General features: G+C 34.2%; 1 protein-coding gene and 1 pseudogene across 1 annotated transcript; one reads left to right on the plus strand and one right to left on the minus strand.

The window, feature by feature from the left end:
- Positions 1-1,755: 1,755 nt before the first annotated feature.
- Positions 1,756-4,518, plus strand: LOC104704493 (phosphoglycerate mutase-like protein 2). The gene is made up of 9 exons (XM_019227598.2): positions 1,756-1,840; positions 2,012-2,073; positions 2,142-2,249; positions 2,396-2,475; positions 2,647-2,806; positions 3,482-3,556; positions 3,653-3,729; positions 4,008-4,052; positions 4,139-4,518. The coding sequence occupies exons 2-9, from the start codon at positions 2,014-2,016 to the stop codon at positions 4,434-4,436; spliced, it is 903 nt and encodes a 300-aa protein (XP_019083143.2). The 5' UTR covers positions 1,756-1,840; positions 2,012-2,013; the 3' UTR covers positions 4,437-4,518.
- Positions 4,519-14,522: 10,004 nt separating this feature from the next.
- Positions 14,523-14,864, minus strand: LOC147941128 (indole glucosinolate O-methyltransferase 5 pseudogene; annotated as a pseudogene).
- Between the last annotated feature and the right edge of the window lie 8,699 nt (positions 14,865-23,563).

Consider the following 23,563-nt stretch of genomic DNA (forward strand, 5'->3'; position numbering starts at 1 on the left):
ATCGCCTGAAACTGCCGGAGGAAGCAAAAATATACCCTACATTTTATGTTTCCCAACTTAAGAAGGCGATCGAGGATCAGGTGGTTGCCACGACTGTACCAGTTCAGTTATTCGAGGATGGGGTACTAGAGGCTGAACCAGAGGCAGTGCTGGATCATCGCAAGAATCCTGTTTCAGGACAAGCTGAGGTTATGATCAAATGGAGAGAATTACCAGCTTATGAGTGTTCGTGGGAATGGGTCAGCTCAATGAAAGGACAATTCCCAATATTCGACCTTGAGGACAAGGTAAATTTCAAAGGGGGGGGGGTGTAATGATACGTATGAGACTCTACATCCTCCTATCCTCTATCAGTACCGAAGGAAGATGAAGAAAGGCTCAAGTGGCTAAGAGTCCATCAAGTGGATCCAGTAGCTCCAAGAAGTAGTAGTGGATCTTGGAGAGAAAAATTATCTAAAGTAAAGAATAAGAGTCACTATCCTTCTGCAGAGGATTGTAACGGATCTTTTGTGGGGACAGAGGTCTCAAGAGTAGTACTTATGTAGTAGGTTGGGGAAGGGTTGTTTTTATCTATCTTTTGGGTGAAACATTGTAAGGGGGAGGGGAGAGACTCCATTAAACATTTCTCTTGGTTGTTACCGTTGTCTTTTATCAAAGAGTACTTTCTTATTATTGTCGTTTGTTCTGTTCGAGGTTTTCTTACATTCAAAACGTATCAGGTAGCTTCAATCATTCCTGCTGTAATGTCTTTAAAACTCTATTAAATGTTGAAGTAAGAGAACAAAACCATTAGAATGATTATTATGACTAAGAGGAGCGGAACTTGGAAGTATTGAATTTGTTTACTCTTTTCTGGAGTTGAAGCAGATTCAAAATCTATTAGAGAAGAGTCTTGATTTTTAAGTAATATTATGTTTCTTGGTGTTGGTGTTATGAGCTACAGTGATGAGCAGTATTTATAGAGCTAAGAGGAGACTATAGGGTTTAAAGTGAGATTAGAGATATTCTTGTTGACCAAGCTAAATTATAGATATGATGGAGATAGTTTCGGGTAGTTTGTATAACTGCATGTGTGATTTTGAAAATATATGGAATTAGATTTTAGAAACTAATATTGCGATTATAATTATCTAGATATGGCGTCAAGATAGTTTGCTTTATTTTAAGAAGGTTAATTATGAATTTGATGAAATATGTTATTAGATATGGTTGTTTGAGGTTTGGGATGTTATATGGAGGTAATTTCGGGATTATATGATTAATGTAATCACTGATTTTGTGCAGTTTTAATGCCCAACAGAAAGAGTTGGTAGGTATTTAATATGATGTCGTCTGGATTTGCTTAAGAAAACACTATTTGGATACTCATGTAATATATCCAAGACCGGAATTGGGTAATCCCCAAACACTTAGATCCGCGAGTTTTGTTATGATATGATTATCTCTTTGCCCTCGATTTAGTTTTTTCTTTGTTCTTTTTTTTTGGACGTAGGGGTATTTCATGTCATACATGGTTTTATTGTTTTTTTTAAGCCTAAATGTGTTTTCCAATTAATAGTATAGATTAGTTTAAAACCAAGTTAAAAATATTAATGATGCCTATTGTGATATGAATGCTTAAAGCTAGCAAGTGGCATCAACGTTTATATAGTGGTTCCAAAAGTTGGTATTCTTGTTCTTGTAATAACAAAAATAAATAAAAGGAAAAGCAGAAATTATTCTTGGCCACTGATTCATTTTTAATTGTATAAAACTTCATCAATCAACAAACTCAATTCTTCCACATCCTCTCGGACCTCTCCTCTCCATTGTTATGGCAATATTCCTTCACAGAATCACAGTTACTTTCTCTTACGCTTACTATACTTGAAGTTTGTTTTAAATTTTAAATTTTATTTTTAAATTAAACGATTCAGAGTCAATGCTAAATGGTTTTGTTTCCCTTTATCCTTGTGTTATATAACTAATATTGAATTTATTGATTTCTTTTTTTTTTTGGGTACAAATTTAGATATGGAGGCTAAACCAAGCCAAGGCCTTTACCCACTACACCGTTGTAAAACCATACATCTGGTACGTGTTGTTACCGTTATTCTGATGTGGCTCTGTTTCTCAGATTCAGATTGAGCTCTTTTGTTTAGGTGAGGCATGCTCAAGGGGTTCACAATGTAGAAGGAGAGAAGAACTTTGATGCTTACTTATCTGAGGATTTCTTTGATGCCAATCTTACACCTCTCGGATGGCAACAAGTAAATTAGCATTAATTTAATTGGTTTCCATTAATTTAGTTTACTTTTTTAGCTATAGCTAGTTATGTAGTATGAAATATGAATCTGTACCGTTAATTTATAGTTTTATGCTTGTAGCTATAATCATGTACTCTGATATATTACAGGTTGATAATCTACACAAGCGTGTTAAGACAAGTGGGATATCCAAGAGGATTGAGTTGGTCGTTGTGTCTCCTCTCCTCAAGTAAAATACTAAACCCGTAAAGCTAAATCTGTTAGGCTTATTTGATATTTTCATGGATGAGACAAGTCGTTTATAAACAACATGCTAAGCGATTTATGCATGTGTTACGTTGCCATTTAGCTCATTTGAGAGTAGTTTGTGAATTCACCTCAATACTTGTTTTTGTTTTAGGACTTTGCAAACTGCCGTTGGAACTTTTAGTGGGGAATACAAAGATGGTGTTGATGCACCTCCGCTTATGATCGCAGGTGCAGGAAACAGCGATCGTCATGCTATTGGGAGCTTAAATTGTCCACCGTTCATTGCAGTTGAATCTTGCAGAGAGTATTTGGTATGGACAAGTAGCACTTAGCACTGAAACGGGTACGGACTCAGGAAACGGGGACGGGAACGGGGACCGAAAACGACAAACATAAAATTTATGGATACGGGGACGGCATGGGTATGTCAATAAAAATACCTATAGGATACAAATATATAAGAAACCACACATATATAAGACTCTACATAAAAAAAAATACAAGTGTGTATTACTATCCTCTATACTTGTGTATATGCCCAAGACTGATTCTAGCTTAAGTTTCATGGTTATCCATCAAACACTAAACTCTAAACATATTTGAAGTAAAAGAGATGAGGACTAAACAGAGGATATAGGAAACAATGAACATGTATAGTAATGTCAAATCTTAAGAAATCAAACTTAAATGATATTTCCTATTCTTTTATGTTTTATTTGGAAGAAAAATAAGTGAATAAGTCGTCGAAACGTTTCAGAAACGTTTCTGAAACCCTATTACCGCCGTCCCCAAAACTGCCGCCGTCCCTGCCCTGTTAGAAACGTCTCAGAGACGTTTTTTTGCCGTTTTGTCGAGAAGTCTCCGTACCCGGGACGTTTCCCATACGGGAGACGTCATCAAAATGCCGTCCCCATGCATCATACCGTATGATTACTTACCTTTTGCATTATCATTTTCTTGAGATTAAAACTTTGTTATGGTTGCAGGGTGTTCATCCTTGTGACAGAAGAAGCAATATCACCAAGTACCGCGAGTTATTTCCTGCAGTTGATTTTTCATTGGCGAGTACCTAGTTTGTAGAAAATCTAATCTTCTTTCTTTTGGACCGGGCTTGGTCTTTTTCTTATATTTTCACATTTTTACATATCTGTATACAGATAGAAACAGAGGAAGATGTTTTGTGGAAGCCTAAAATCAGAGAGGAGAACCAAGAACTTGCGGCCAGAGGCATGAGGTTCCTGAATTCGTGCTAATATATATTTTGTGTCAATGTTTTATTTTGACATAAAGAGTTTAAATTCATGATAATTTTGGCATGATTTTCTAAAGTCATAGCGGATTCTTGCAACAAACATTGAACTTATTTGGAAATGATTGTGATCCAACCGTGAAAAATGAGATTTCTGCTCAGTAATACTACTCTCTTTGTTTTACTGTTTCTACAACCGCGTATGAACATTTGGTATAAAAAATTTGTGTTTTCAATAACTCAATTTCTTCTGATTGTTGTAGTTATGCCAATTGTGAGATCCGTTCAGTTGTTCTGGTGGATAAATGGTAAGTTTGTTCAATCATCAAGCATTCATATATTTGATACATTTCACACATGCATGTGAGTCTTATTATTTGTTGTTGAAATGAAGCATGGACGGTTCGGATCCGCCAGTTACCAATTATCTTCGGGAGAAGATCTTCCTAGTGATATTGCTCAAATGCCGAGCCAAAAGTAGAGCCAGTGGAACGTTAAATGTTTTCACATTCTCCACACAAATTTGGAGAGGCAAAAGTGATGAGAGTTATGTTAAACCTTATCTGAATCTCGGAATTATTTATGCTATTAACAACCAAACTCAAACCGACCCAAACCAAACCCAATCCTACAATCCAACCATTCGGTTATGTTTCTTCTCAGCCCAAATGATTCGGTTCGGTTTGGTTTAAAACCGAACCGAACCAATAACCCAATGTGTTTCTTAAATTAATTAATAATATTATTGAAATTATAAATATGTGATCTTATCTACTACCACTTGCAATTAGTTTCAATTTTACTTTATTTTACTTTTCTAATAAAATTAACTAAATATAAATATAGATTTAATTATATATAATATTAGGTATTAATTTTAATTTTCTGTATTTTCTAATTTATTTGATTAATTAACTAATATAAAATCAAATCAATAAAATTTTGTTACATTAATTATTTTTTAATCCGAATTAAAACCGAACCAAACTAAATCCAAACCAAACCGAACCAAACATAAACCGACTCGAACACAAACCAAACCAAACTAACTTTGGTTGAGTTTGGTTAGAGTTTTACCAAAACCGAATAAACCAAACCGAACTAAACCCAAACCGAACCCGATCTTAAACCGAAATGCCCACCTTTCCTTAATAAAAGTTCTATATAATTTGTTTCCTTAATTTGTTTTGTTTTTTATTTTAATTTTGATTTATTTTTAAAAATATGATATAACATCCCTACTATTAAAAGAAAAGTTGTTTATAAAACTAACCTTAGTTTTGTAAAGAATTACATCCAAATGCCATTGGAGTTATGACAAAAAATGATCAAAACGAAAATTTTCTCCACTCAGAAACGGATAAACTCGCCGGTCAAAATGACCCGGTTATAATATTTCGGATCTTCTTCTTTAATCTGGACCATTGCTTCAGTTTGATCTTGGCCGTCAAAATTATAAAAAAAATATACGATCCTGATAAAAAAAAAGAATAAAATCATTAATGTTTAAATGGAGAGAATATCTATTTTCCTTTTCAGAAACCGTAATCAATTTAATATTTTCTAGATTTTATTATTTCAGAAATTTTAGGAAACAATAACAAACTATTTAATACCCAAAACCGAATTTAGATAACACAATATTGCCTATAAACATAATACTATACACATCCGATTACTTCATTTTTTTTGTTCTGAATTATGATGGTTGTTTTCTCTTCTTTTTCTTAATCCATATAGTCCTAAATTTCTTCTGATTTGTTTTAGTCCAATATAAAACTAAAAAATGCTATGTGTGTTTCTTCTCTTTACAACCAGCTTTGTTATGAGTTTTAGTCAACGTTTCGTTCGACCAAATATATGGGAGTTGATTTATTTTAATAATTTATTTTTACATGGAAAAAAAAATTTCATCGGTTTTTTATATTTTAGAAAAGTTAAGTTAGATTTGTTTGTGATACTTTTAAGATGAACTGTTTGTTTTTTCTTTTCAAAGGATTTTCAAGATAAAAAATATTGTGATGTTTCAAGTTTGAGCCATTATAATGTCCAATTTTTTTTCTTTTTTATTATTCTGCTATAAACTACGGTAATGTTAAAAAAAATATTATATATTGCTTTAATGTTTTTCTATCATTTATTTATTTTTTTAAAATTTGAAAAAAGTAAACTGTAGTATAAATATTTATATTATATTTGATTATACCAAATTTTAAGTTGGATTTTTAACATAAATTATTTGATTGCATGTCCTATAATTATGGTGTTAATTGGTATAAAATTCTATCATATGATTATGAGAGTTATCAAATAACAAACAAACTTGGTTACCAAGTATTAAAACAAATGTGATATTTTGACATATTTAAAATATATATTTCTGGAGGAATAAATTTACTATATTACTGGAATTATAAATTAATAAATTTTGTTCTATTTAAAATATACTAAAATAATACTTACTTATCCTTACTTACTAGATTGATACTTACTAAATTTTGATATATTTCAAACATATTATTTCTTAATTACTTACCCTACTAAATTTCAAACATCATAACGTTGCAGTTTCAATAATTTTTGAAAATTTAAATTAAATAGGATTAATTTTTTAAAATTTGGTAACAAACTTTTTTAAAAATCAAGGATATTTTAAAATTAATACTAATATATTCCCTTTTTTATCATCAATCTAACTTTTTAATCAAATTCAAATTTTTGAATTCGATTTTTGATTTGTACTTAGCTTATAATCAAAAATCTTTGAATATAGACTAATAATTAATATAAAAAGTTGATCTATAGCAAATCAAAATTATTAACTTTAATAATATATAATTTATTATATTCCAAGATTTCTCCACAAATTTAGCTATACATAAAAGAGAAATTAATTGTATTTGATTCAATAATAAATGTTACCACCATTAGCGGCTATATTAACAAAACCATTCCTTAAAATTAGTTATCAAAATCCAAAATCTCTGCATAAAAACGAAGGAACATAACAATTCAATCATAAATGTTGCGCATCTTCAGCGGCTATCAACTAATAAATCATTAAAAAAAGTTACCAAAATCGCGTAGAAACTAATTTGGAAAATTCATAATTGATTCATTACATGGTCTAAATATTTAAAATAAGGCAAATAATCGAAAAAAATCACAACACTTCCTATACTTAAGTTTTATTCTATGGCATATTCTTTACTTATACCATACCTAAACATTCAAAATTAAAACATAAATTTTTACCAAAATCGAATAAAAAGACGGACTGAAAATCTTTAATTATAAGATTTTTTAAATATACTATTAATATAATCGGAATTATATTAATGTTTATACACATAATTTCATATCAGAAAATGTAAATTAATTCTGATGAAAAGTCCAATCTATTTATGGTATTACGATGAGAAGTAGTGGACATGAGACATAAATGGGTTATTCGTATAATGGAAAATATTTTACTTTAAACTTCGAGAGAATTTCACTAACACTATAAACCTTTAAATTGATTTTACTAACACTTTGAAACTATAAAATGATTTTACTAACACTTTCAACCTTAAAAATAACTTTCATTTTTGTACCGCCATTTAAAATAACGGAATAGTAATATCCATCAACGCGAAATAGTTAAACTATGTTGGTTTAATTTAAATTTTAATTAGTTTTAGTTTTTATAAATAAATAAAAAGATACAAAATAAATTTGTGTTCATCTTCATTGTAGACAAAACTTTTACGACATTACTCTTCACATTATCAATCTTTTTAATAAATGCATCTCCACTGGATTCTGATTCAAATTGATTGACTTCTCATTAGAAACCAATGAATCTTCTACATATATTGTCATCTTCAATTTTACATTTGTCAGATGTTTTAACCTTACCTCTGATTCTTCATTTTTTTTGCTTTGATGTATTTTTAATTTTTTTTATCAATCGTCATAAATAATTAAATTAAATTAAATTAATTAAACAAGTACTTAAATCAAACCAGCATAGTTTAACTATTTCACGTTGACATATATTACTGCTCCGTCATCTTTCGGGGCGGTACAAACATGAAAGTTAGTTTTAAGGTTTAAAATGTTAGTGAAATCATTTTAAAGGTTTATAGTGTTAGTGAAAATATCTCAAGGTTTAAAGTGCTACTCAATGACACTTTGAAGGTTTAAAATGTGATTTACCCTATCAAGAATTATCTTAAGAAAGGTATTTTGAGAATTTTGGCTATTTTTAAAAATATTTTGAGAGTTTTTGAGAATTATAATTTCTACTAACTATATAAGGCGAGATGGGATGAGATTGGACGAGATTTCACATCCCGTAACAAAATTACTTTAAGATTTTCAACAAATACGGGCTGTGTTTAGTTATTATTGCAGATTACCAAAAAAAATTGTAAATTTTCCAGTTAGTGAAGATGATGATCATGTTTATTTTTGGTACAGGTTGCAGTATTCTACTTGTACACTAAAATATTGACCAAACACCGTAAAAGAGTAGCCAACTAATTTTTATGGAAAAATACTACTATTATACAGTTAGAAATAGTATATATACAATGAAACAGGTAAATTCGATGAAAAAAATATATTAAATATTTTTTTTAAAAAGGACATAAATTTTAGATAAAAGTACAAAAATTAAAGTGAAGTGACCTTAGTGCAGTGGCATGAGGTAAGTCCATTTGTAGAAGGCACCATCACACCCGGGATCGAGTCTCGGTTCCTAAAAATATAGGAATTTGGCTAATGGGCCGGCCAGTTGTGGCCCATTGGTTGAAACAAAAAAGTACAAAATAAAAAAATATAGGTAGATAAATTCAAGTGTCAAGCTTTCACAAAAAAGTACAAAATAAAAAAATATAGGTAGATAATATGCAACATGTAATTAACGACTTTAAAATGGGCACGTTAAAATTTTTTAAAAAATAATTATATAATTTTTGAAAATTATAATTTTTGGATAATTTTAACTAACTAGAAAAAAATATTCAACGGAGAAATCTGGTATCCCGACTAAATTTCTTACCCAATCACTTTTAGTAAATATTATTTGACGAGTAATTATTTAACAGAAAATGAACATAAGATAAAAAAATTCAGATGGATATGGGATGAGACGTGACGAAAGGGGATGGGTTAGGACGTGAGGGGGTAGGACAGGACTGGACGTATTTTGCTTTCTAAAGTAAATACGTTTTGGTTTAAATGTTTTAAAATTTACATGAAAAATAACGCACCTATGCTTAGCACCCGTGTTAATATTATTCGTAGTCATTTAACGAATTTAAAATTTGTATGAAATATTGTGTCCCGTGCTGTGGCACGGATTACTACCTTGAAACGAGTATTTTGGATATTTTTGAAAATATTTTGAGATTTTTTGAGAATTATAATTTCTACTAACTATATAAATTAAAGATACAAATGGAGAATACATGTATTTCATTTAAATTTCTTAGCCAAAATTTATTAATAATATTATTATATTGATAATTATTTAAGTCACACTTTAATATAAATCTAAAATAAAATAAAAAATTTCAATTAAACCATAAATAAAACACATTTAATCATATACATTTAACTCACACTTTAATATTAAAAAAAAAGCATTAACTATATTTCACCACTCAATTTTATTCAAAACACAATAAATTAGAATTAACTCTCATACATTTTAGTTTCCTAATTGTAACTCTCATCACTTCCCATCCTATAAATACTCATATTTTTAATTTTCTCATTCTCTTTCACTTTATCTTAGATATTATACACTTTTTTGTGTTTTTTTGTTGGTTGTTGTTGTATGTGTTAAAAAAAATGAAATATCGTTTTAAAAGCTTAATTCTATATTTTAATTTTAGAGACTATATGATATGTATCTTAATTTTTTTTTTGATTTTTTGAAGATTCATCTCTATTCTCTGCAAAACAAGCATTCTCAAAATCAACCGATTAAAACTTACAGACCATTTGTCCATATGTCAAAATCCAAATATTATCACTTAACGAGTCCATATTATAAATAACTTTTGTACATACAACTAGCCTAGATTTTAAAGTTAATTTTTTTTGCTCAACTGTAGCCCTACATTCCTCCTATCTCCAAGCTAAATTACCAAAAATTTCCAGAAAAAGTAGTAATGTCTAAACTATCCAATAACATGAACAACACATCCACTTCTGAATCCCAATAGTTCAAGAACCAACGCTTTATTGGGTGATTAATCACTTATTTAGAATAGATATATTTTATATGTAGGTTATACTATATTATAGGAAAAAAGATTGCTAGCTACACGAAGTATGCGAGAACGCATGATCACACATGCCAAGTATAATATTGTACTCCCAACTACACGAACTAGATGTATTGTATGACCACATGCATAAACTATATGATGTCATGTGGTTAATATCATAAACATACAATTCCGATACACTGGTTGACTTACTCCGGCATTGACCAAAATTGACCAAAAAAATATTCTAATTTTTTTTATGTATACTATTAAAAACCAAAAAATATAAATTGCTATATGAAATAGTTTATAGTTTTTTAAAAAAAATTAAGACATATTCTATATTATATAACCAAATATTTTGTTTACATCTTTAATGTATACATTCATATAATTAGTAATTTTTATTTTGAAGCTAAACTAATAGTCAACATTTTTACAGTCAAATATATATATATATATATATATATATATATTTTGAGAAATAAAGTCAAATATGTTATTTTGCAAAATATTTTTTTTGGATCTTCTATCTTCTATATATTAAAAATAAATATTGTGTGTTTTTGTTGTTTACAATCAAATATATTGCTTTATTTTTTGTGGAAAAAATGTATTTAAATAAATCAAATAATAAGTTGATGTTTTTAATTGCAATAGAAAAAATTAACTATTATAAGACTGGATAAATTAACATATATATACAATATATTTTCTATTGCAAAACTTAATAAAAGTGAAATGAAAAAGCCTTAATATTTTTTCAGATATTATAATAATTCTTAATAAAAGTGAATTATAAAAAATTTCAATAGTTCTAATGATTTTGATATGTATTGGGTTTGATTCTAAGTATTTTTGTTGTAGAAATATTTTTTGTGGTTGAGAATATTAAATAATATTAATTTTCTATTTAGATAAATTAAGTAAGAAGTTGATGTTTTTAAATTAATAATGTTAAAATAAGTAGTTTTCTTATTTGATTTATTACAACAAGATTATCAGGTTTGAACTTAAGTTTTAATATCTTATGAATGATTTTTATTTCAATTTTATTTAAGTTTTGAAATTGAAAAAAAGGTAACTATTATAAGACTAAATGAATGGAAAATATATATATATATATATATAATATATCTTTATTTTGGATCCATATATATTTTTAATTATTAAACACCATAAATGATTCCTAAATAATTAATTAATGTTTTTTTATTTTGGTTTCTAATACTAAAAACAAAAATGTTTTTGCCTATTTTTATTGGTCAACATCGGTCAATGCCTATGTTATATTCAGCTGCTATATTATATTCAGCTGCTACCATCAGCTAATTCCTATGTTTGACTCTAAAATACTACCAGAAAAAACAAATCAAAAATTGTTATCGAAGAATCTGATGAGAGTTTGGTGAGTAGGTGACAGTCTGATCGTGCCATGGAAGATGATGTGCCTAACACTCTCTCATTGAAGATACACAAAAAGATTTAATGTTTAAGCCTCTTTTCTCGTCAGCTTTGTTATGCTTTTTTATTTGATGGTTTGTTTTCCCTTGATTATAATATACACTTCAATAATTAACAAAAGTGTTTTGGTATTTCTCAGCATATAATAAACAAATTCCTCATATCTTTGTATTGTATTCTTATATATAAGGTTGAAGAAGATATCTGAGCTTTACGCACGCTGATACCACACAAACCAAGCTTACTACCCGTCCTACCAAGCTTAAATATTAAATTGTCACTCTATTTAAATTAATTTTTAATGCAAATCATCAGCCCAAACTTTTATGACTACTTTTAGTTTTAACTTCCAAAAATATTACAAATAAATATTACAATCTAAATTACAATAATTATAGTAGTCCCCATTTCTGAAATACAAATTAAGAGAATTATAATTATTTTTAAATTTCCAAAGCATATATTTGGGCTTATGATTTATTTACGTTAAAACTAAATTTGATAATTATATCCTAAATTATCAACAAAATCTTTCAAACAAAAATAAGGTCATCACCTATATAATTATGTGTTCTAATATCATACTTTAGACAATATATTATTTCCTCCCAAAAAGTTCTTATTAGCTATTAAATATTAATTCATGTGCTGATTAGGATAGAACAAATATATAGATGTGTCGTCATGGTTTACCATGCTTTAAACTCTTCGTATATATTGTGCGTATTTTTATAATTTTTTTTAAAGTAAATATGATCATTCTGTACATACGAGGAATGGATGACATTGAAATACTTAAAAGTATTTTTTTTTCCAACCTCATAAACGTATATTTTTATACATGGTCAACTCCCAAAATTATTTATATAGGCAAATAATATTTTATTATTTGGAAAAGAGAATGACTATCGGATATTCAACTAAATGGAGGATGAACTCAGTTGTTTTATTCCAAAAGTACATGTGTTTAATTTATAACGGTATATTAAGAAGATTTGTAGGTGTAGTAGTGATATGCTGTGAATTGGCAAGCATTTACCAATAATAACTACTTCGAAAAAAACAATTTCCAAATATAATATTAATCAAATTTGATTTACACCAAAAAATTCATCATGAATATATTGCAAGCTGGTTACATCACAACCTAATTGTAGAATAGAAATAGTATAAGCTTTAATACATTTTCTAATCTAAAAAAACGAGCCTGAATAATAAAATTATTTTAAACTATGAGAATGGTTTTTACTTCTTTGATCATTTAAAAAAGAGTGAACAAATATATTTATACAAAAGGTAATGAAAAGAATATAAAAACACATAATAAAAATAAAATTAAATAAAAACTAAAAGGGAATGCCCATTATCAAATAACAAAAAAAAGTTCATTTACGAAACAATTCAATTTATAGAAACAAAAATATTTAAAAACAACAAACAATAACCTGTGCAACGCACGGGACTCTACCTAGTATGTAGATAAATTTAAGCATCAATCTTTCACTTATTTGGATAAGGATTGACTATGCGACATGTAATTAACCACTTCGGAATGGACACTTTGAGAATTTTGGTGTTTTCGAAAACAATTATATAAGTTTTAAAAATTATAATTTTTAGGATTATTTCAACTAACTAAATAAAAAAAAATTCAAAGTAGAACTCTGGTATCCCGTCTAAATTTCTTATCCAATCTCTTTTAGTAAAGATTGTCTAACAAGTAATTTTTTAAAAGGAAACGAACCTAAGATAAAAAAATTCTGATCGATATAGGACGAGACCATAATGGATGAGACGATACAAGATGATACAAGATGAGATTGGACAAGAGGAGATGGGTTAAAACGTGAGGGGATACGATGGGATTGTGACGTGTTTCCCGTTCCAAAATAAACATGTCTAGGTTTTTTTTTTAATTTACATAAAAATAGCGCACATATACTATAGCACCCGAGTTAATAGCATTTAAAATTTAAAATTTATATGAAAATATTTTACCCGTGCTATAGCACGGGTTCCTACTGGTTAATTAAGAGGGGTGAAGGAGAATTGTTCACCCCTAGAGGTGAATCCAAATTTTTTTTCATAGGGACAATTCTTGGGTATCACCCCTAGGGGTGAACTTCTCCTATTCACTCCCTTTAAATTAAGGAAACAAATCTTAATTAAGAAAACTATAGAAAATTCTTAGGTTCACCCCTAGGGGTGAACCACTCTCATTCACTCCCTCTTAATTAACCAATCAGAATACAACAATATGTCATGTCATAATATATTGTAAAAATAAATCAAAAACTAAAATAAAAAGACAAAACAAATTATGTAGATCTTTATTAAGAAAACTATGTCGGTTTAGGTTTATAAAAGAGGATTAGGGTTTAAATTTGTAATTTTAAAAATTATATATTGGTTTGGGTTTATAAAAGAATGATTAGGATTTAGATTTAATAATTAAACAAAATTATATGTCGGTTTGGGTTTACAAAAGAGTGGTTAGAGTTTAGATTTTACAATTAAACAAAATTATATGTCGGTTTGGGTTTACAAAAGAGTGGTTAGGATTTAGATTTTACAGTTAAACGAAATTATATGTCGGTTTGAGTTTACAAAAGAGTGGTTAGGGTTTAGATTTTACAATTAAACAAAATTATATGTCGGTTTAGGTTTACGAAAGAGTGGTTAGGGTTTAGATATTACAATTAAACGAAATTATATGTCGGTTTGGGTTAACAAAAGAGTGGTTAGGGTTTAGATTTTACAATACGAAATTATATGTGGGTTTTAGTTTACAAAAGAAGAGTTAGAGTTTAGATTTTATAATTAAACAAATTTTATGTCGGTTTGGATTTACATAAGAGTGGTTAGAGTTTAGATTTTACAATTAAACAAAATTATACGTAAGTTTGAATTTATAAAAAATGGTTAGGCTTTAGATGTGATAATTAAAAATTATAATAAATATTAAAATTAGCAAATTTAAAATTGATTGATCTACAGAATTTGGGACAATTCTTGGGTACGTACAAGTCTTGAAATAGACTTCGCTTAGGCCTACCGTGAGTCGCAAGAGAACCCGAGCCGCCGCCACGGTTCAAAAAAAAATATGCAAACCGGTTCAGCAGCATAAACTCTCTCGGTTTTTCCGGTTTGGCCGTTTTCTCCCGTCTCAACAATACGGTGCTTTAAGATGGAGTGACTAACAAGTAAAGCCAGCATCCGATCCAACAAAGCCGGTGCCTGCGGATTGGTGGGTTTGGTTGGGAGACGAAGTGCAATGTCAGAAGACGAGAGCCACACGCCTTCATCTATAGCAGCAATTGTGTCGATGACGCCAAGCTCCAAGGCGGCTTTGAAAACCATGGGGAAGGCCACAGTGTACAAGATCTTCCCCATGGTTTCAAGCTCACTGTTTCTTTGTCAAATTGTTGGTCTTCCTTGATTAGACCCGGTTTAAGGGATGTGGTTAAGGGGTCTTGAGATGGTTTGCCATTGTTGAAAATTTGAGAAAGATAGGTAGCAATGCTGCAAACTTATAGAGATAGTAAGAGAAAGCTGAACGTTGTCGTTCACTCTTGCTATCATTTTATAGGAGAAGCCTCGAAGCTGTCTATCTCCACACACAAGATTATGCCGAGATATTTGTTTGCATGCGGATTAATAAAAGCATGCATAACCTAAATTTGTCTAAGAAAATTAAACTAATGTCTAGATTTTGTTTCCATCGAGTCTTGGAGTGGTAGCACGGATGGCAGATTCTCTGTGAAGTCTGTATATGCTCTCTTGACTCAGGACTCCCTTCCTGGACATCGATGGGGGAACATTTTTGAGCGGGTATGGAGAGTTACTTTTTTGAGCGGGTATGGAGAGTGACTGCTCCAGAGCGTGTGAAGACCTTTTTATGGCTTACCGGAAATCAGGCTCTGATGACAAATATGGAGAGATACCGTAGACATTTAAGTGATTCGAGTGTTTGTACTGTTTACAAAGGGGGGGGGGGGGGGGGGAGTCCATAATACATATACTGAGAGATTGTCCTGCGATAATGGGGTTTGCCAGAGATTGGTTCCTACACGATCCACGGTTGAGTTTTTTTCTAAATCGCTCCTTGAATGTTTATTTGCCAATCTAGGGAGTCGGAAGTTAATGGGTAACATTGAGTGGGCTACATTGTTCACTATGGTAGTTTGGTGGGGCTGGAAGTGGCGATGTGTTTAGTGAAAATCGAAAGTGCAGAGATAGGGTGAAGTTTGTGAAGGATGTGGCACGGGAGGTGCTGGCTGCTCAGTTTCAGCAGGGAGGCGAACAACGGCCTAGTCCACGGGTTGAGAGACTTATCTCGTGGAACTTTCCGTCGGTTGGTTGGATGAAGTTGAATACGGATGGAGCATCGCAGGGTAACCCGAGTTTGGCGACGGCTGGTGGAGTATTACGAGATAATGCAGGTCAGTGGTGTGCAGGTTTTGTGTTAAATATTGGGGTGTGCTTGACACCTCTCGCTGAACTGTGGGGAGTATATTATGGGTTGTATTTGGCTTGGGAGCATTGTGTGCTGTGTTTGGAGGTGGAGATAAACTCAGACATGGTGATCGGTTTTCTACGGACCCTGTGATTCACATCCGCTGTCCTTCCTAGTACAGTTGTGCTACGGCTTCATTTTGAGGGATTGGATAGTTCGCATCAAACATGTTTACAGCGAGACTAACCGTCTGTCAACGGGTTAGCGAACCACGCCTTTTCTTAACCTTTGGGATTTCAGAGTTTAGATACTTGTCCTGCTGTTGTGCACTCCATTCTTTTGGAGGACTTATCCGGGTTTGCGTGCCCGCGTAATGTTTGTGTTTAGTTTTGTGTTCTTCTTTTAATAATAATGTGGGAGACATTGTCTCCCCTCTCTTACCAAAAGAAAAAGATTTTGTTTCCATCGACTAATATCCAATAATTATGACGTCAAAGACGTACGCTAACATATATTAGTTACGTATATGATATGAGAAATTTCCTCGAAGAAAACTAAAAGTCTTTTTTTTTTTCAAACGCAACCTTGTTTTCATTCATCAGAACAGAAACCAAATACAAAGATAAGAGGAATATGAGATTCCAAAGTTTAAAATACAACAAGAAAGAGCACTACCCAATGCCAATATAAAAGAGATAAAGTGATAGAAACAGTTACTCGATAATGGTTTCTTGAGAGCTTTGAACCAAAAGCTATGACGCTTTTTGATACATATGAGATTAAGGATTATCAACAAGTCTTCCAAGAGCGAGTCAAAGGAGAACTGATTAGCCAAAGCCAAAAAACGAAATGGCGTTGGTGAAGGGGCCAAAGGAGCGCTTCTCGCCGGCACCAGAAGAACTACACGAGGTAGTGCTTTGACAAGGGTTTGAGCAAAGGTGATATTGCTCCATTGGTTGAGGTTGATTGCTAGAGTTGTCGAGGATTGAGAGTTGAGCTTAGACAAATCATAGCGTGTGGAAGTGGTGATGAGGGCATGTTGCTTGTACTCGTCATGAAAGCATGAAGGAGATGATACATTGGACAAGCTCAAGATCCTAGGTGAAGCTATTATAACCTGGATTCAGAATGGATAAGTGCAGGACCGTAATATAACATGTGGGTTCTCTCTCGCATGAAGTCCTCGGCGACTATGGAGATTAAGAAGTTCCACACAAAGTATGTAGCTGGTTTGCAGCAGAAAAAAATAAACCAGATTTGGGTTTTAAGCTTTTAGATGTGTGAGGGTATTTCCTGAAATAATAGTTTTGCATATGTGTGGTTTCGGTAATCAGGGCTAAGGATAATAAGGCCTGAAGAAACTTTGGTAACCACCTCTCCTTGAAGAGGGGATCATAATGCCGTTCTTCTTCATCCTTCTAAAAACATGAGAAGTAATCCTAAATGATTCTAAAGGCAAGGTTCTCAGATAATTGGGAGATGGGGACTTAAAACCTTTTTTTGTAAAGCTTAACCTCTCATGTTCAGATATCCTAGTGAATCTAATGGCAGGGTTCTCAGAGAAATTTTGGACAACCATAGGCAACAAAAGGGCGTTTTTTTCCGTTTGCAGTCTTCGAACAAAGGATAGTAAACGATACCTACATTGGCTAAGGATGGACAAGGGAAAAGTAAATACAGACCTGGGCTTTAGAATAAAACAGTTTGGATCACCTTTTTCAGACTGGGCTTCTGGTAGCTTAATGGGCCACAAGAGAATAGGCCCACCAGTTGGGAGACTGGGTTTCTTTTGGGTGGAAAAAAGTTGCTTGAGGAGCACCAGCTGTCGTACAAAGATGGAGGAGGATTTAGCTGTGAAGCAAACATCTCTAATGGAGGTAGGTCGGCGTTTGGCGGTGTAACCCGCCAAAGGCATTGGAGAAGAACCAAAGGCTGAATAATACCTCAGATATAGAGTTTATTGGTTCCACCATAGATGATTTTTGGGAAGAGATGATACAAGTTGGGGATGAAGAATGGAAATCGCCGGACACCATCTTCACCAAAGTTCTTAGGTTAGGTAAGGTTTGAAAGGGTTTCAAAAGGGGAAACAAAATAAACGATAAAGGAGAAAGAGCAAAAGGAGTATAGAGTAATGGAAAATAAAAAGAAAGAATTACTCAAATGTTATCCAAAAGTTGGTTTATTACTCATATCTATAAATTTTCTAAATATTACTCAAATGTTTAGTGTCCTGGGTGTAATTACAATTTACCCCTTAGGTTTAGTTTTTTGATTTTGAGTAAAAAAAAAAAATACACATCAGCAAATTAAAATACACATCATTTTCGATTTTCCACGTCACTAAACAGTTTTTTTTCAGAATCGACTTGCTTTTTCTTGTTTATGTCAAAGAGGAAAACAAACAGTTTCCACTGTTCATAGCCCAAAAAAAAAAGACACCTCTCTCTCGTCGTCTCTCGTTGATTTTGTTGTCATTGTTCTTGAGCGGACAAATAAAAAGAAAAGTCTTTTCGTTTGAATCCCACACATAGAGATCTAATTATTGTTTCCCGTTGGTAAAGGTTAAGACTTTGTTCTCTCTCTCGCTTCTTTGAGTCGTTTCATATTCCCTTTTAATTTTTTCAAGTTTTATGTAATTGGGTATTTCTCGTTTACTCTCTAATACTATAGGATTCTTGGTCTCAACTTGTAAACTATTCAACCCTAATGCCTTTTATTCACAAATTTGATTGAGAAGGGTTTTAAAGTAAGACAGTTTTGATGCTTGTTGCTTAAAATTTTGATTTTTATTTTCAGTTGGTGATACAGGAAGTGCTTTTATTCTTTATCAATTGGGTTTTTGGAGAAGCAATATGAGCTGTGTGATTGGATTGATTTTATTTAAACTAGTTGTGTTCTTCTCTTTTGTGAGCTTCGTGTCGTTTCATATTCTCAGTTAGTCTTTGCTGAACTTGTCGATTGAGGCTATTGGGGAGATTCTTGATGTGGACAGAACACTTTTGATTCACAGATTCATGCAAACTCTTCAACCTTAATGCTTTTTTCAAAGTTTTGGTTGAATAGTGATGACGAAGGGTTTTAAAGTGAGACACCTTTGGTTCTTGTTGCTTCAAGTTTTCATTTATATTGTCAATTGGGTTTTTGGGGAAGCAATATGAGCTGTGATTGAATTGAATAGCTCGATAAAGCTAGATTTTTTTAGACTGAGGATAGGTTTCTTGATTATTCCTAACAATTACATTAGCTATACATTTGGAGTCTTAAAACGACCCGACCCGTTTTTTTTTAAAATTAATAAATAATAAGTATAAATATAATATAAACTACAACTAATGGTCCCATACCCACTAGCCACCTATCCACAACCACAATCAACAGCGGATATAACAATACCAATAAATATCCAATAATAAAATAACCAATAATAATCCATAACAACAATCCAATAATCAAACATCATGAAACATGAAACCGGTAACCTAACAATGTTTCTAAGAACCAACTCTAGCAACCTAGCAACGCCAGACAACATACAATCGAGTCCTTAGAACATCAACCTCTTCATTTCCTTGATTCCACGATCACACTTTGCCTTTACCTGCACCACAAACACATATTGAGATGCATGAGTATTTGATAAACACTCAGTGAGGCAAGCAAAAATGATATCAATGTTCCAAACAATCAACAAACAAGACATACAAACCAGGAAATCAAACATCGTCTCGCTGGAAGGGAGGTGTCGACGGACACCAAGTGGTGTCGATCGACACTCCCTCTGCAATCGTGATCCGCTCAAAGCCGAGAGTCGAATCTCACTCCCAACCTCCTCCAAATTGCCCAATACTCATAACCCAAGCCAAATATGTCCATGGGAACCTGTATCAACCAATCTCAGCAAGAAAAACACACAAAACAACAACAAATAAGCAAAAACAATGAATCATAGGCTTAAATTAGCCATGGTCATGCACTCACTTCTTTGCAGGAAGATTCAGACCAACAGTAACGAATCCAACCTTCCTAGCAAGCTTCTAACTCTTTCCTAGCCTTGGATCTCTCAAGAACAGCAAGGAAATCTCCCAATCTCTCTCTAGAACAGCAAGGAAATCTCCCAATCTCTCTCTAGAACCTCAAAACACTTTTCTCTCTTTTGTTTTCTAAAAAACGGCGTGAGACAAAACAAAACACGACCTAGGTCGTTTTCTCCCTTGAAAATCTCCGTTCAATGGTTTTCCCTAAACCAAACCGGTCCAAATCGATAATTAAATCGAACTGGTCGAACCATAGAATATTGGTGTCGACCCATACCAACATGGTGTCGATTGACACCCATCTTAGAAAACCAATAATTGGTTCGTGGATGTTACAGTTCTCCCCCACCAACATAGATTCGTCCTCGAATCTCAAACAACCATCAGCCAAGGACTCCCGTGCAACCGTCTCCACGGCCCACACTCCTCCAACCGATCTACGAAAGGTCACCTTTAGGCGATAGACTCACGCTCCAGGCATTATTTGCTCTCGACTTTTGGACTTTCCTTTACTCAGAGGCCTAAACCTTGAGTTTTTATTGGCTCCTCATCAGGTCGAAGCCTGCATGCCATAATATTGGCTCCTCATCAGGCCGAAGCCTACATGCCATAATATATAAGGAAGTCCAATACTCGTCTCTCGGGTTGCCACCCTACAGCGCGCCCTCGGATCGTCATCCGAAGTTGATATACTAACCATACTCCCAAGCCACAAAGTCTCAGAATATGGCAGTACTATGAGAACCTAAGTCCCCCAAGAGTCGCGAGCAAATAATTCTGAACACGTCTGAGTCCTATCCCTATCCAGGGTCCCTTCTCGTGGCTCGCATAAGACATCTCAATGTCCTACCAACCACATATCCCCTCACTGGAATACCTCATGACCACACATGGATCATCTCACTGCCACAAGAGCCAAACAAATGTCCACAACAGGACCGCCACCAAGGCCAAACAAACGTCCTAAACAGGACCGTTACAAAGACCAAACAAATGTCCTTAACAAAACCGTCACAAAGACCAAAAAAATGTCCTAAACAGGACCGTCAAAAAGACCATCTGTCCCGAAGGACCGTCACACAGACCATATGTCCCGAAGGACCGCCTAAACAGGCACTCTGGCTAAACAGCCTGCCACAAAGGCCACACAATGTCTCGAAAGACCGCCACAAAGGCCACAAAATGACTAAAAAGTCCGCCGTTAAGGCCACACAAGCCCCTCCACGGCTTCCTCCACTAACATGGACAAATTTTAACTCACATAAAACTTTCCACTTTTACCACTTTCCACTTTTGGAAACTTCTATTTCAGGAAACTTTCCTCCAAAAACCCCGCCTCACGGAAACTTTGTACCCCGAGCACCATCTCATCTTGTTACTTAGTCGCACAACCAACCACCCCAAGCAACCAAGTAAACAAGAGAGATGAGCTGGAATACTCCATTCCCGCTCCAGCCATGGATTACAGATGGGACCAGGCTAGACAAGCTCAAGTCGCGGCTTGCTTCTCATACCACCTCTTAAACCTTGCCTTCATCCTCGCCTCAGGCTCCCAAGTCTGCTCCTCAACACCATCACAGTCCCAAAGGACTCTCATCAAAGGAATCTACTTCTTCCGAAGTTCTTTGATCCTCCTCTCGAGAACCCTCACTGGTCTCACCTCCAAAGTCATGTTAGGCTGAAGATACTCAAGAATCTTAGCTAACAACTGATCATCCTCACGGAGACACTTCCTCAACATAGAAACATGGAAAACTTTATGGAATGCACGCATAACCTCAGATAAATCAAGTCTATAAGCCACTGGTCCAACATGCTCAATCACTCTGAACGGACCCAAATACCTCGGACTCAACTTAGTCTCACTCAATGACCTGTTCGGACCCCGCAACATGGCCATCTTGAGGTACACTCTGCTTCCTACCTGAAACTCAAGATCTCTCCTCCTCCTATCGGCATAACTCCTCTGCTGATCTTGAGCCTCCTTCAAGTTCAGCTTGAGAACCCGAATCTTCTCTGAGGTCTCCTGAACAAAATCTGCCCCGTAAATGCTCCTTCTTCCCCACCTGAGTCCAGCATAACGGTGTACGACATGGCCTCCCATACAAAGCCTCATATGGAGCCATCTTAATACTTGCCTGATAACTATTGTTGTAAGCAAACTCTACCAAGCTCAAGTGATCTGCCCAATGGCCTCCCCAATCCAACACACACATCCTCAGCAAATCCTCCAGCGTCTGAATCGTCCTCTCTGACTGTCCATCTGTCTGGGGATGATAAGCTGTACTCATATGCACCTTAGTGCCCATCTCTTCCTGAAACGCTCTCGAGAACACCGAAGTGAACTTAGAATCCCTATCAGACACAATGCTCGCTAGCACCCCATGTAACCTGACTATCTCCTTCACATACTTCTTAGCCAAGACCGCTGCTCCATCAGTCTTCTTAATGGCCAGAAAATGTGCCGACTTAGTCACCCGGTCCACAATGACCCAAATAGCATCAAACATCCTGGACACTAGCAAACCTACCACGAAGTCCATAGCAATCATATCCCACTTCCACTCCGGAATGGGAAGACTCTTCAGTAACCCTCCTGGAACCTGATGCTCAGCCTTCACTAGCTGGCACACATCGCACCTCGCGACCCAACTAGCTACATCCTTCTTCATCCCGACCCAATGATAGTACCTCTTGAGATCACGGTACATCTTAGTCGCTCCTGGATGAATAGAAAACTTGCTCCCATGAGCCTCTCTCAGGATCTCCTGCCTCAACTCCTCATCCGTGGGCACACAAATCCGACCGTGCACCAAGATAGTACCATTACCTAAGACCTGATACTCTGAATCAACATCCTTTGAGGCATTCACCAGCCCCAAATCCCCCTCCTGAGCCAACCGCATTCTGCTCAGAAGATCTGCTCTATCAGCCGCCTCCAAACCCAACGGTTCTTGAGACAGAGCACACAAACTCAACGCACCGATCTCTCCTACCAGAGACTCCATCTCCTGCTCCTGAGCCAAAGCTACCCTCTTCCGACTCAGAGCATCTGCAACCAAGTTAGCCTTACCAGGATGATAAGCCATCTCCCAATCATAGTCTGCCACAAGCTCCATCCACTACTTCAGACTCTTATGATCTGTAAACATCTGTACCTTTGCACCATAAAGATAAGATTTCCAAATCTTCAGGGCAAAAACTACAGCATCCATTTCCAAGTCATGAGTAGGATAGTTGCCTTCATGCTTCCGCAACTGCCGCGAAGCATAGGCAATCACCTTCCCATGCTGCATCAAAACACACCCGAAACCAACTCTAGATGCATCTGTATAAACCGCATAGGGTTCTTCCTGCTCAGGCAAAGCCAACACTGGCGCAGTTGTCAACATCTCCTTTAGGCTTGCAAAGCCCTCCTCACACTCCTGTGACCAAACAAAAAGAACATCCTTCCCTGTTAACTTAGTCATAGGACGTGCTCTGCTCGCAAATCCCTGCACAAATCTCCTGTAGTATCCTGCCAGTCCAAGAAAACTCCTGATCTCTGTGGCATTCTGCGGTCTAGGCCAGTCTCTGATAGCCTGAATCTTCTCCGGATC

This window comes from Camelina sativa, chromosome 7 (genome assembly GCF_030686135.1).
Source record: "Camelina sativa cultivar CO46 ecotype springtype chromosome 7, ASM3068613v1".
NCBI classification, from domain to species: Eukaryota; Viridiplantae; Streptophyta; class Magnoliopsida; order Brassicales; family Brassicaceae; genus Camelina; species Camelina sativa.

What these genes read in the sequence shown, in the direction of transcription:
- LOC104704493 (XM_019227598.2), top strand. Translation starts at nt 2,014, where the DNA reads ATGGAGGCTAAACCAAGCCAAGGCCTTTACCCACTACACCGTTGTAAA. An exon ending in GTTGTGTCTCCTCTCCTCAA is followed by an intron (nt 2,476 to 2,646) that starts GTAAAATACTAA and finishes TTTTTGTTTTAG; the next exon opens with GACTTTGCAAACTGCCGTTG. An exon ending in AATCTTGCAGAGAGTATTTG is followed by an intron (nt 2,807 to 3,481) that starts GTATGGACAAGT and finishes TTATGGTTGCAG; the next exon opens with GGTGTTCATCCTTGTGACAG.